Consider the following 11,537-nt stretch of genomic DNA (forward strand, 5'->3'; position numbering starts at 1 on the left):
ACCTTACCTTACCTTACCTTACGGCGGTAGGGGCTTTGCTTGCTGGGATGATGCACAGTTAAAAGGAGAGACTGGGAGCCCCCAGTGTTTTTCGCAAGGTGCCTTACCTTGTCTGTCTGATATTTTGGTGAGAGGAGCACCAGCCACCAATATCTGTCCTGAGCCAATCTCCAATGCACTACCTAATGTACTAGATGTACGGAGTACTCGGTCAGATATAGAGTGTGAGGTATAGGTAGTATGTAGCTGGCAATCTCGAATATTGATCCGCAAGCACGGTCTGCGAGATATCCTGGCCACTGTTGCAAAATCGCTGGTCCGAGGTAAAAACAAAGAAAAATGCTGGCTTGGATACTTTTATGCCAAGGATAACAACTTAAATATCACGGATCTGGTTCACTCTACTATTATACCTACTTATCTACCTGAAGAGATGGTTTGGGTACGGGCAGAAGCCGCACTTGTCCCTGTCTATCACGGCGCTAAAAATACCTACATGCATTGCCCACCAAGATGATCGAGCACAGCAAATTGCTAATGAGGGCAAATCATCTAACCCAGACATGGAGACGACGATATCCAGGCTCTATGGCTCGGTGCTGTTCAACAATCGCGATGCCCAAAAATAGAATTGATGTAGTAGGTACGTGTGGATGCCATTCTGTCCGTGCTCTTGGGACTCAGCCTGTTTCAAGACATTTTAGTTAAGGTAGTGAGTGAGTGGATGTAATTAAGACTTTTGAGGTCGTGAAGCGGTGATACAACAATATTCCACAGGACGTTTACTATCACAATCTATATGACAGCAAATGCCTTCAAGTTGTATCATAGATTATCAAGCACCATACTGCTTTCAATTTCCATACAGTAATTATCAAGTATCTCCCCTCAAGCTGAAGAGCAGCACCATTGATTCCACTTACTGATCAGATACACAATCATGACGACGTCATTGCTGAATTATAGGATTCACTGCAAATGCGGATATCATGTTGTACGAATCATGGGGATCCTTCTTGCAGGCATATCGATATCATTGCGTTCACTTGGTTCTTCCAGCGCGGCGCAGCATCTCGTATCAGCCAGAAACCACGTAAATTCCAAGATATATCTGGAAATCGAGTATCTCGTGATGGATAGCCGCGTAATAGGGATGCCATGTCGAATTACACTATACTTCTGGATAGTGGGAATTGTTTCTAATCAGCAACATGCTGAGGTATCAAGGGCGTTATCCACCATATCTCATTGTCTCTTGCTGGGGCTGTGTAGATATTGTCGTAAGTGTTGTGTCGTCAGCCTCCCATCGAATATGGAAGCACCAAAAAACGAAATATTTGGGGACTGAGAAACCACAAAGCTACAGGTAACTTATGACAAGAAATAGAGAGCACTGTTGAATGTCACCGCATAAGTAGACATCAATAAACAACCTCATTGCATTGGATGTTGAAATGAACATGAGACCTTATATAATTATGTATGTCTTACCCTAGAGCTCAGGAGCTACATGGAAGTTCCTGCTCTTGTCCTAAACTTGACTGAGCAATTCTGTCTATGGGAAGCTGCGTCCTGAAAGATGCGGGAAAGGAACACATGCACAAGCCATTACGATGTTGTTTATTCATGTTCCTGCAGCCATACGTATGGCGCTTCATTGTGAAAGCCTAGACTGAAATCGCCCTACAAGATGCTCCGACTTCAACCTACGACGATCAAGATAGCCACACGCGACATTAGCGACGCCGAGCGTCGAAGCTGCTACAGGAAGCACCTACTAAGTCACCAGAAGGCCAATAAAAAACGCGATGATCTCATCCAGTATGATCGAGAAGCTACGCTTGAAGATGCCCTCAACACCAAGATCGTAACACCATCCACTAACTCTAGCATTGTACAAGACACGCCAGGCTCAGATGGTAGAAACGAGTCGGACGGTGAAGAGGAAATAGGACCATCAGGTCCTCTACTGGACTACGGTACCATCAGTTCCGAGGAGACCACATTCGTGGACGTTGATCACGGCATCAACCACCTGCATCGACAATCAGACCAACATCGACTTCCTTTCCGCCCGCGGCAAAGCTTGGGTAAGCCAACAGACCAGCAATGGCGACATATGATAGAAACTGAGGCAGGTACTGATAAGTTTGAAGGTGATCATGAGGATGCGCATACCGCGCCGGTCCACACGCAAACCCACGATAATGGTATGGATGGCTCCGTGGCGGATGAGGACGAACGCGAGGCGATAGAGCAACTTTTGGCAGCAACTGTGAGGGACACTTCCCCAACAGAACTCCTGTCCCTATCATTATTATCGGGATATGTATCCATGAAAGCCCCCTTGAATTGCATGGATTGCCGCGAAAATGAAAGATAAGCACGAATAGGCTAATGGGTATTTAGGTGGACGGATCAACGTATGAAACGGAAGAAGTCAACGACGACCTGTCGCAGAGCTCGGGAGAACTTATGGACCCCCCCGAAGATGCTGGTGAGCTTTCAACCTTACCGGCTGACGAAGGGTTGGAGCCTACAACACCCCGAAGACAGTTTCCTGTGTACAGTGATCGGCTGCCCGTTGAAGAACAACCCCAAACTCCAAGACAGCTCCCCGAAGCTCGCCATCAGAGCAGGTTTGATGGAGCTTACACGGCGCCAGTTCGAGGGCGATGGGTGAGAGTCGAAATTGACGATGCACCGGTGACAGTAAGGAGAAGGCGTGCTGGACGCAATACTAGCCCAGTAGGGTTGAGAACACCAGGGTTTCAGGGTTTGTACGGAGGCAGTGAGAACGCCGACGATGTGTGATATGATTTGCCGACAGACATCCGTGGTGATGTCAGGTGGTCCATCATCATCGGCAAATGCAAGGAGTACGAGGATCAGTCTTGCTAATACAAGATAAACGGAGCATAATATTACGGTGGACTGCTGGTTTTGCTGATCAAGCAGGGCGTTGACTGAAGTTATTGTCTAGACACCTTCCTTACCTTAACATAGGTACGTTAACGGTTAAGTTTGTTACTGAATCAGGATAATGAACTGTTTAGTTCGTTACCAAGACGATGCCAATTAAAGGAGCATTCCTCCCTTGGGTCTTGCGTCTCCATAAGTGAGTGAGTGAGTGAGTGATGGGAGGTCGGTGATAGTTCCTTTGTGATCCGTTTGGGACAACGGGCGCGGACATGGATCCGTCCTGACAAAGTCGGGCAGGTTCGAATTTTCAGTTGGTCCGGCTCCGGGGGGCTCCAGATCCAGCCATTCGCGGCAACGAAAATTCCAGACTGGATGTGCCTGGCTTGGCTGTGGTCACCTCAGGCACCAACCAGGAGAGGCAGAAAGGCACTGGGACTGGCTAGGGGAGGAAAGAAAANNCTGTTTTCTTGCCCCCCGAGGACTGGACATCGGGAGTTCTATTTGATCCACTCATTTCACTTTGGTCTCTCCCTAGAGGTAGGCACGCAAAGTGAGGTACCCTGGGTACGTACCGCTTGGAAACGGGCTCGGAACTACAAACTTCCAATGCCAATGATCCATTGGGAGAGAGAAGATCAGGGCAGAAACAAAAACTGACTCGGGCAGGGCGGAAGCCCGGGTGGATCACTTTGGCGTCTCATCGGAAAAAGATTGGTCAATGTCTAGCTGCGGATCAGAAGCAAAAAAAAACTTGGCTGAAAATGAAATGGGGGCTCGGCTCTAAGGTCTGATTGCTGAGCGAGTGCTCAGAGTGGCACGGGGCAAGTCAAAACGTTGTCCATCCAACCAGGGAAAGGCTCAAGATGGATGCTAAAGACCCGCCCAGACGCCATGCCCCTTACGGCAGCGAGACCCCTAACAATTACGCAACCCAGAAGGGGTCAAGCGCGAATTAGAGCTGACCATTAGACAGTACGTACCTGACGCTGCGAAGTGCCTTAGCTTCAAGCTAGACCACTTTTAGGGCCGGGAGGTTTGCGATAAGCTGATGGCGTGCATACCGTATGCGTACTGTCTTGCACGGACCCCAGCTGCAGCTTGCCGAATCCGATACAAGCTGCTGATGCCGCTATCGGGCTGTTTCGGAGTACCTGTACGCGGCGTTCGCCGTTCGCGAGACCAATGCACAGTGTCAACTCCAGTAGCTGTTAGAGATCGGAATGAGGCTGCATGGGTTGGGTGGGTGCGTTGAAGAGCAAGAGAGCACCTCAACCTGGGGTAAAGAGCCACTCACACTTCACGCCCCTTCTTCGTTTCTATTGTAACTTACAGGTCCCCTCGCATTCTTTTACAGCTTTTAATCCTCCGTCTTCCTCCCATCGATTTCCTCCCTCCTCTTCTTTCTCTCCTCTCTTCACACACTCCATCCATCTCTGGACATAGAAACTGAAAAGTCATTGCCATCACGACTTGTCTTGAAAACTACCTCGCATCCACTTACTACCTACCTCATTATCCACCTTCTCTCATCCTCACCTTCGCGTACCTTGCCCTCGTGCCTCGTCCTGGCCGCATCCATCGCCTTCTTCTACTGCTTCTCTCCATCTCATCGTCACTCATCAGGCTCCATCTCGCCGACGTCCTCCTCACCTCTTCTCTTGAGCGAACTCATCATCACCGCGTGTCCCGGAGACTATACGCTATAGATGGTTTGTGACAACACTGACTACTAACCTTGCAAACATTCCCAGTTTCCCATCACAGATCAGAACAGAATACGCTTTTCAAAATGTCGTACTTTAGCTCTCAGTTCTCTTCCTCTCCCGTCCTTACCATGTCTCCCCAACATGCCCACCAGTCTATGGGTATGGCAAGCTTCGGACACCACACACCACCCAGATTTGCACCTATGCCAAGCCAGTTTGCTGCTCAGCCTGTTCGACCTTCTGCAGCTGGTAGAAAGCGTTCCCGGGACGAGGCCTCTGAAAACCTTGAGCCTGACATGAAGTCCCTGCCCGTTGAAGAGCCTGAAGAGGAATGGATCTACGGCCCTGGCATGACCCTCATCAAGAAGAGCACTCGCTACGTCACAGACGCCAGCAGTCAATCCGGCACCTGGGTTGAGGAGAAGAAGGCTGCTGAAGAGGCCGCCATCAAGGAGGCGCGCTCTTTGATCAGAAACCCCAAGCTGCAGCGCGTGTCGCCCACTTCATCCAGCGTACCTGCAGCCAGCACTTCTCCCCTCCAGTCCGAAGTCAAGCCTGCTATTGAGGGTCCCATTGTCGATAACTTCACTCTGCACCTCGGCGTTGGCTGGCGAAGAATTAGTGAAGAAGAGCACATCCAAGCCGCTGCTCGTGGTTGGGCTCGGTATATTGAGAACCATTTCCCTGTCTCCAATGCTCGAATCCTTCTTGAGAGCAACGGTCTCCAGTCGTATCTGGTGGAGACCAACGAGGGCTTCTTTCTATTTGCCGAGAACCTCCGACAAGGCCAACTTGTCAGCCAGAATGCCGAGGGCGCACTCCGAAATCTTCAATGCTCTCCTCCTATCTTTGATGGAATGGAAGTCCTTTCAGCAGCCGAATCACCGCGACCAACCAACGCCGTCCCTGATATGGACATGAGAATGGACTAGAGAACCCTCGTCCGGGAACATTTCAAATCTTCTTTATGCATTTTGTACTTGCTATTTACGGAGTTACGTGTTTGCCATGCTTATGGGCTGGGAATGGGAATGGGACAGGAGCCTTGGGATGGACGGGAAAGAAAGGCTACCAAGAGCGAATGCCATAGACCGGATAGTCATGGCTTGATATCATTTGATTGCAATTTACATCATCGAACGACAACTTGCTTGGTTTTGAAAAGTGCATCTGTTGTGAATTGTGTTGGTGTTTGAACATTTCTGTGGCTTTGTGCAAATTGTGCAAGTTGTGTTTGTGGCACAGTCGGAGAAAAACTCCCGCTAATAGATGCGCGTTCCGTTCAGGGCGCAATTTTCGCGAGCAAGACAATAAATACGACGCGACACCCGTGGCCTGGCTGCGGGCTCGGGCTCGGGCTATCGTAAGGAAACTTAGCTTGCAGGTACACACGCAGTAAGTAAGTAAATTGGAAAGGGCCGGTTTGAAGCCAAGAATCCAATCAAAGGAGGATGGGTTTTGGGTTTCCTCGTATAGTACGTACGCACGATGCATTGGATGGGTACATGACATTGTGCCTGAGATGCTGGGAGCGAAGCACCGCCCGCTAATGCAACACAAATAAGTACTCATCCAACAAATGATAGCTACTAAACTAATGAAATCCATGAAGTGGCTTGAATAGGTTCAAGTCACTCGGTGAGCTGCAACAGAGCCAATGTCTTGCCTTGGACCTGCAGCTCTTCTCATGCGGCTCAGGCTAATTCAATGGTTATTTATATTAGGTAGACATGAAAAGTAACAATGTCTACAATTATGTGGCGTATCGTATGCATTGACTTTCACGGCGGCCAACACTTGAGATTTCAATGAGAGCGCGATGGTTGGTGCAATTTTCATGATAGATTAGTAGGCAATCAGACTACGCAGCTGCATGCACCGCATTTCGATCAATGAATACATGATAGCTGAAATAGATTGAAGCATGGCCAATCTTCTCCTAGGAATGTTCTGATACCTATAGTACAAGCAAGCATGACGCTGCCGTGTGCGAATCTAGACTAGGTATGATGTAAATATTAAATATCTACAGAGTATCTGTAGATGGCTCTCGATAAACTTTTCTGCACGGTAAGGTATCTTTTGACTTTTCCTGAAATCAATCATTTGAATTGCCTACCTAACTCTTGTTACCTTATCTGCCTCTTGAGGACTGAGTCGAGAGCGGGGGCTTGACTCACTCCGCTGTCTCTTGAACTGGTCTTCCCAGCATGAGACACCTTCTAGAAGGACAGACGAATCATACTGTTGAGCTTGATACCCTATTATATATCAATTTCACTGCTGCCTTTTCCCCCTCTTTATATCGACTAAATGGAAGCCTACTTACCTTGACTTGCCTTGAATGGACTGGCTCTGCCTTTGGCTCAGGCTCAGGCTCAGGGGAAGCATGTCCCCAACCTCCTCCATTGAGCTTGGCTGAGGTATCTGCATCTAGAGTCCAGATAAAGCCAAGGCACTTGAGTACCTTGTCGTCGCAGGGACACCCGTGTTATTCTAGGTATTTTAGTCTCCTCGACTATCATCTAGGTAGCTCAAATACATCAATTGTCAAGTTACACCAACTCTCGGAACCTTTGGACAGCCCATCCGTCATCCAGTATTACGTACGTACGTACCTAGGTAACTTCCATCTCGACTACAACAACATCATCCATCACATCCAGTTGGCGTTGCATCCCCAATAAAGTTTATTCCCTCTTCTTGTCGGCAGATTCAGATCAAAGCACTACAACCGTCGTATCTCCTTTCTCTTTGGCGGATGTAGCAGGTCCCAAACTGAGAACAGCTCCGTCTGATTGATTGATCGATCATTATCCACCGCATCCATCAACCACATCACATCGCATTGCAGCGCATCGCATCGTATCGCAGTCACCAACCATGTCGAGCGCCAATCAACTCTTCCTGCTCGCCGACCACATTAAGCTCTCGCTGTTGGAGCGCCAACGGGCCAAGAATCTCAATCTTGAAGGCGACTCGCAAGATGGTCACATCTCACGGTCTTTCGACCAGTTCCGCGATGGTCTCGCCAATCTTCGCGATGAGGAGCAGCGCTTGACTTTTGCCGGCGAAACAGAGTAGGCCCTTCTCTCAAGGTACTAAGCACCATATTCGATGCTGATCTTGTTCCTCAGCGCCGCTACAAGCCTCACAGAATCCATCACATCGCTCCAGAAGCAACTAGACGACCTCACAACTCAATTCCAAGGCCAACCAACCTCCAAAACCGCCGAAACCCTCACTCACCCCAACTCAGAAGAGCTCGCCGATGACTTTGAGCACGCAACATCGACATCTCCAGTCTCGAGGAAGCCAAAGACTGTTCGCTTCAGCGACACTCCCCCGTCCCCGTCCGCTGAGCTCTTTGGCCGCTACCGTGATGATCCCTCCGATAGCGCCGGCTACCGAGACGAGGCACAGGGCATGGACAACCAGCAGATTCACCAGTACCACGCCCAGATCCTAGAGCAACAAGATGAGCAGCTCGATCGCCTGGGCGAGTCTATCGGACGCCAGCGCGAGCTTAGCATGCAAATCGGCGACGAGCTCGATAGCCACGTTGCTATGCTCGACGAGGTTGAGGCTGTTACCGATCGTCACCAGAGTCGACTGGATCGTGCAAGTAGAATGCTCGGAAAGGTTGCTCGAGGCGCAAGCGAGAACAAGCAAATGACCACCATCGTGGTTCTCATCATCATTCTTGTCCTGCTCATTGCTATCCTGAAATAAGCCAACCTAGACCATCCTTGTCTCTTCTCTTCTTTCCATTGGATCCGTCTCAAAAAGAAACAGCGGGCTTAGCGCATTGGTCGGAGTTCTCGGAGTCGTTTGCTTGGGCGTTCGTTTTTGTGGCATCTACCTACCTACCTTACATTTTGTTATGTTTTCTTTTTGTTCCTTTGCTTCCGTACAACAGCAGGCATAGGGCAGTTGGCCTTTTCTGCGAATTCACTTCCTGTAAATACGCAGCATTACTTGACCAGGTTTAACAAAATAGAGATCCGTCTAGGTTCATCGTCTTATCATATTATCATTCTCAGAGTAAAAACTACCTACCAATCCTAAACATAACTTGCAGTCTAGGCAATTCTCCTCAGGTAGAGATTCTCTCAGACAAGGAAAGAAGAGAGAAAGAAAGCAATTCATCGGATTACGTCTCCTTCTTTGTCAATGCCTTCAAGCCCCTCCAGGATATCGCTTCCTGCTAGAATACCCGTGGCGCCCACGGTCACGCCTCGTTCTCGCGACCATACTTCATGAAACTTTATGCTCTTGTCACTCGATGCAACAATAATGCACCCTTCCTTGCCTCCTGCTGGTGCGGTTGGGTCATCAGAGGTCGGTCCTCGAGGGTATGAAATGGCATACAAGGCCCGCAGGTCGTCCTCCCAAGGAATTGCTGCAACCTGTTTGCACTCCGGCCAGCTGAAAACGCTCACACGATAGGGGTGTTCCGGTGAAGCGTACCCGAATGTGGCGGCAATCTCTCTGCGCGTTGTGTTCCAGATGAGCGAGGTTACCTGGGCTGACACTGATATCGTTGCAAGAGCTGCTCCGGATGGCGTATGGAAGAAGTGAATGCACTTGTCGTTGGAGCCACCTCCTGTTGCCACCAACTCTCGCCTCCAGGGGCAAAATGCAATGGCTTTCACAGCAGCATCGTGGTTCCAATGATGCTTCGCGATAGCAGGGCCAAGATACCGAACGGTGTCAGTTCCAGTTGGAACTGGCTGTAGCTGTGCCCTGAACGCCCCCACGGGCATGTCCTCGTCCTCATCGACGCTCAACAGCCGCGTAACTCTTGTCTCAATGCCACCATAAGCGCTGCCCGCCTCTATACGCCCTCGGTAACCACTTACCCCAGTGGCTTGCTCAGTTCGCCGTCCAGAGACTTGATCAGCATCGAAAAGACAGCAGAGATTGTCGTTTCCACCAGAAGCGAATAGCCGACCATCATATGACCATGCAAGACCGCATACTTGCTGACAGTGAATATTGCTGATCTTGGCTACTAACGATACTGCACCGGGCCAAGTGTCCCGCGTGACTTCCCAGCCTATCGGCCATTCCACAACGTAGTAGTAGATATTGCCCATCTCATCCCCAACTACCAAGTCCTCGGTCAGAACCTCGACCCCTAGATTCATGGGGTTTTTGGAAGGTCGCAAAGTACAAACTGGGCGCCAGCTCACACAGGAGATGGGAAAGGCCTGGCGAATCTCGAATCGTGGTAGTGTGTCAAAGAGAGATTGGAAAAGCACACTCCCGTTGGAGTGTCCAATCCCAAGCACAGCTTTGCCTCCAGGAGTTGATGAGAAAGCAACCGACGTCAACTAGGTATCGGAGTGTGTTCCATGGATCAGTTGAACGCCCCGAAACTCAGACCAGGCATAAAGAAGGCTCCCCAGACAGACAACAAGAGTTTGTGCGGTGTATGAGTACGCCAGTGGTGAGCAGTAAAAGTCATCCTTTAGATTCGGGGCATCCAGTACTCTGAAGGCCGTTAGCTCAGCTTCTTTGAAAACCCAGACTTACCAACCTGAATGGAGCAGCCGGTAGCAGACGCCTCTTCGCTGGCCTAAGAGGAACTGTTTATGGTCAACTATGATTTCAATAGATCAGAACTTTCAACTGACTTGACCACTGCTCTTTGTTTGCCCACTGATATCCGTTCCAACTTGTGTGACTAAAGTCCGCATGAAGACCGTGCTGTTTAAGGCTTCGGGGGATTTGCTGAGCCCGTGCGAACTCGAGGATCTTTCGTACCTGGTCAATGTTGAGAGCCGAAGCGATGCGGCCTTCATGCTTCTCCTTCTCGACTGACGTGCTGACAAGACTTTCCTGGAAGAGGGTGGGAAACACGCGAGCGTTGGTCCCACGTCTGACGAGATGCCCCTGTCCATCATCGGTAGCGATTGCATTAGGTGCAAGACCACCAACCGACCACATGGCTCCCATACTAACTTGACGATCTCCTCCTCGATTCTGTGGTAGTTGGCCAAGAGCTATACCTAGTGATGAACTGGTCAGATGAAAGCAAGGAAAAGGTAGTAAAACAGGTTGGATGCCAAACCTCTGTCCAGATGACTGTCATCAACTCGGAAAGGAAAACGGGGATCAGGGTCCATCACACGGCGTTTTAGAACGAATGGATCTGCCGAGGCACTCTTGTCACGCCTCAGACGCTCATCTCTCGATAAATCCTGGCTTTGCTTTGTTGTTCGGTATCTCTCGGACGACGGGGAAATGGGATCACGTCTCGGGACATATCTGTCTAGATGCTGTATGTTTGAGTCAATGCGTTTGTCTTGGAGGGGAAAGCGTTTGGAGCCTTTCGAGTATAAGAAAGGAGAAATCACATCAGCCTTCCCTTTTGGATGACGCCTTTCTGGTGTTTGTGGAGGCTCGGCCGCGAGTCTTGTTTTGCTCGACGCTGGTGGTTTTTGCTCTTGGTTCTCAAGCGATTTGGTTGGAATTTCATCCGGACCTGAGCCATCGAAAGAAGGAAAACATCGTTTGCGAAGATTCGGGCAGAGCTCAAAGACTTCATCTGCTGAGCCATAGCCTGAATCCGGCGAGCTTATCGACTGACAAGACAAGTCTGTCCCGCTAGTTCTTGGAAGCAGTCGAGGACGTCGAGGTGGCTGTCGAAACATACTTGTCTATATCGACTTTTCGACAAGTTCCAGATGTATGGCCCCTGAAAGTCGGGGACATGAAGAAACGAATGAAGTGTTGTACGATAACCTGAACAATACTGCCACGATAGACAGGACTTTCTCTCGGCGAAATTACCTACCTTGTGAGATGATGAGTTTTATTGATGCTTGGAAGAAGAATTCCGTAGGTAAGAGAGGTAAAGGTGAAGTGAGGATGTAGAGAGGAGTTTGGGTGGAGGGGAAGGAG

At 49.6% G+C, this 11,537-nt stretch overlaps 4 protein-coding genes across 4 annotated transcripts; 3 read left to right on the top strand and 1 right to left on the bottom strand.

Moving 5' to 3' along the window:
- Positions 1-1,690: 1,690 nt before the first annotated feature.
- On the top strand, positions 1,691-2,814 carry FTJAE_13361 (uncharacterized protein; the record flags this gene model as incomplete). Its single annotated transcript, XM_037346498.1, has 2 exons — positions 1,691-2,275; positions 2,410-2,814. 2 exons carry the CDS (start codon positions 1,691-1,693, stop codon positions 2,812-2,814), a joined length of 990 nt encoding a protein of 329 aa, XP_037199607.1.
- A 1,897-nt stretch (positions 2,815-4,711) lies between these two features.
- FTJAE_13362 (uncharacterized protein) lies at positions 4,712-5,560 on the top strand (the record flags this gene model as incomplete). The annotated part of the gene is made up of 1 exon (XM_037346499.1): positions 4,712-5,560. The coding sequence occupies one exon, from the start codon at positions 4,712-4,714 to the stop codon at positions 5,558-5,560; it is 849 nt and encodes a 282-aa protein (XP_037199608.1).
- A 1,951-nt stretch (positions 5,561-7,511) lies between these two features.
- On the top strand, positions 7,512-8,360 carry FTJAE_13363 (syntaxin 8; the record flags this gene model as incomplete). The annotated part of the gene is made up of 2 exons (XM_037346500.1): positions 7,512-7,708; positions 7,766-8,360. The coding sequence occupies 2 exons, from the start codon at positions 7,512-7,514 to the stop codon at positions 8,358-8,360; spliced, it is 792 nt and encodes a 263-aa protein (XP_037199609.1).
- Positions 8,361-8,773: 413 nt separating this feature from the next.
- FTJAE_13364 (meiosis-specific APC C activator AMA1) lies at positions 8,774-10,580 on the bottom strand (the record flags this gene model as incomplete). Its single annotated transcript, XM_037346501.1, has 3 exons — positions 8,774-9,964; positions 10,167-10,219; positions 10,268-10,580. 3 exons carry the CDS (start codon positions 10,578-10,580, stop codon positions 8,774-8,776), a joined length of 1,557 nt encoding a protein of 518 aa, XP_037199610.1.
- Positions 10,581-11,537: the final 957 nt, after the last annotated feature.

Source organism: Fusarium tjaetaba, assembly GCF_013396195.1.
Source record: "Fusarium tjaetaba strain NRRL 66243 chromosome Unknown NRRL66243_c0000405, whole genome shotgun sequence".
Classification (NCBI taxonomy): domain Eukaryota; kingdom Fungi; phylum Ascomycota; class Sordariomycetes; order Hypocreales; family Nectriaceae; genus Fusarium; species Fusarium tjaetaba.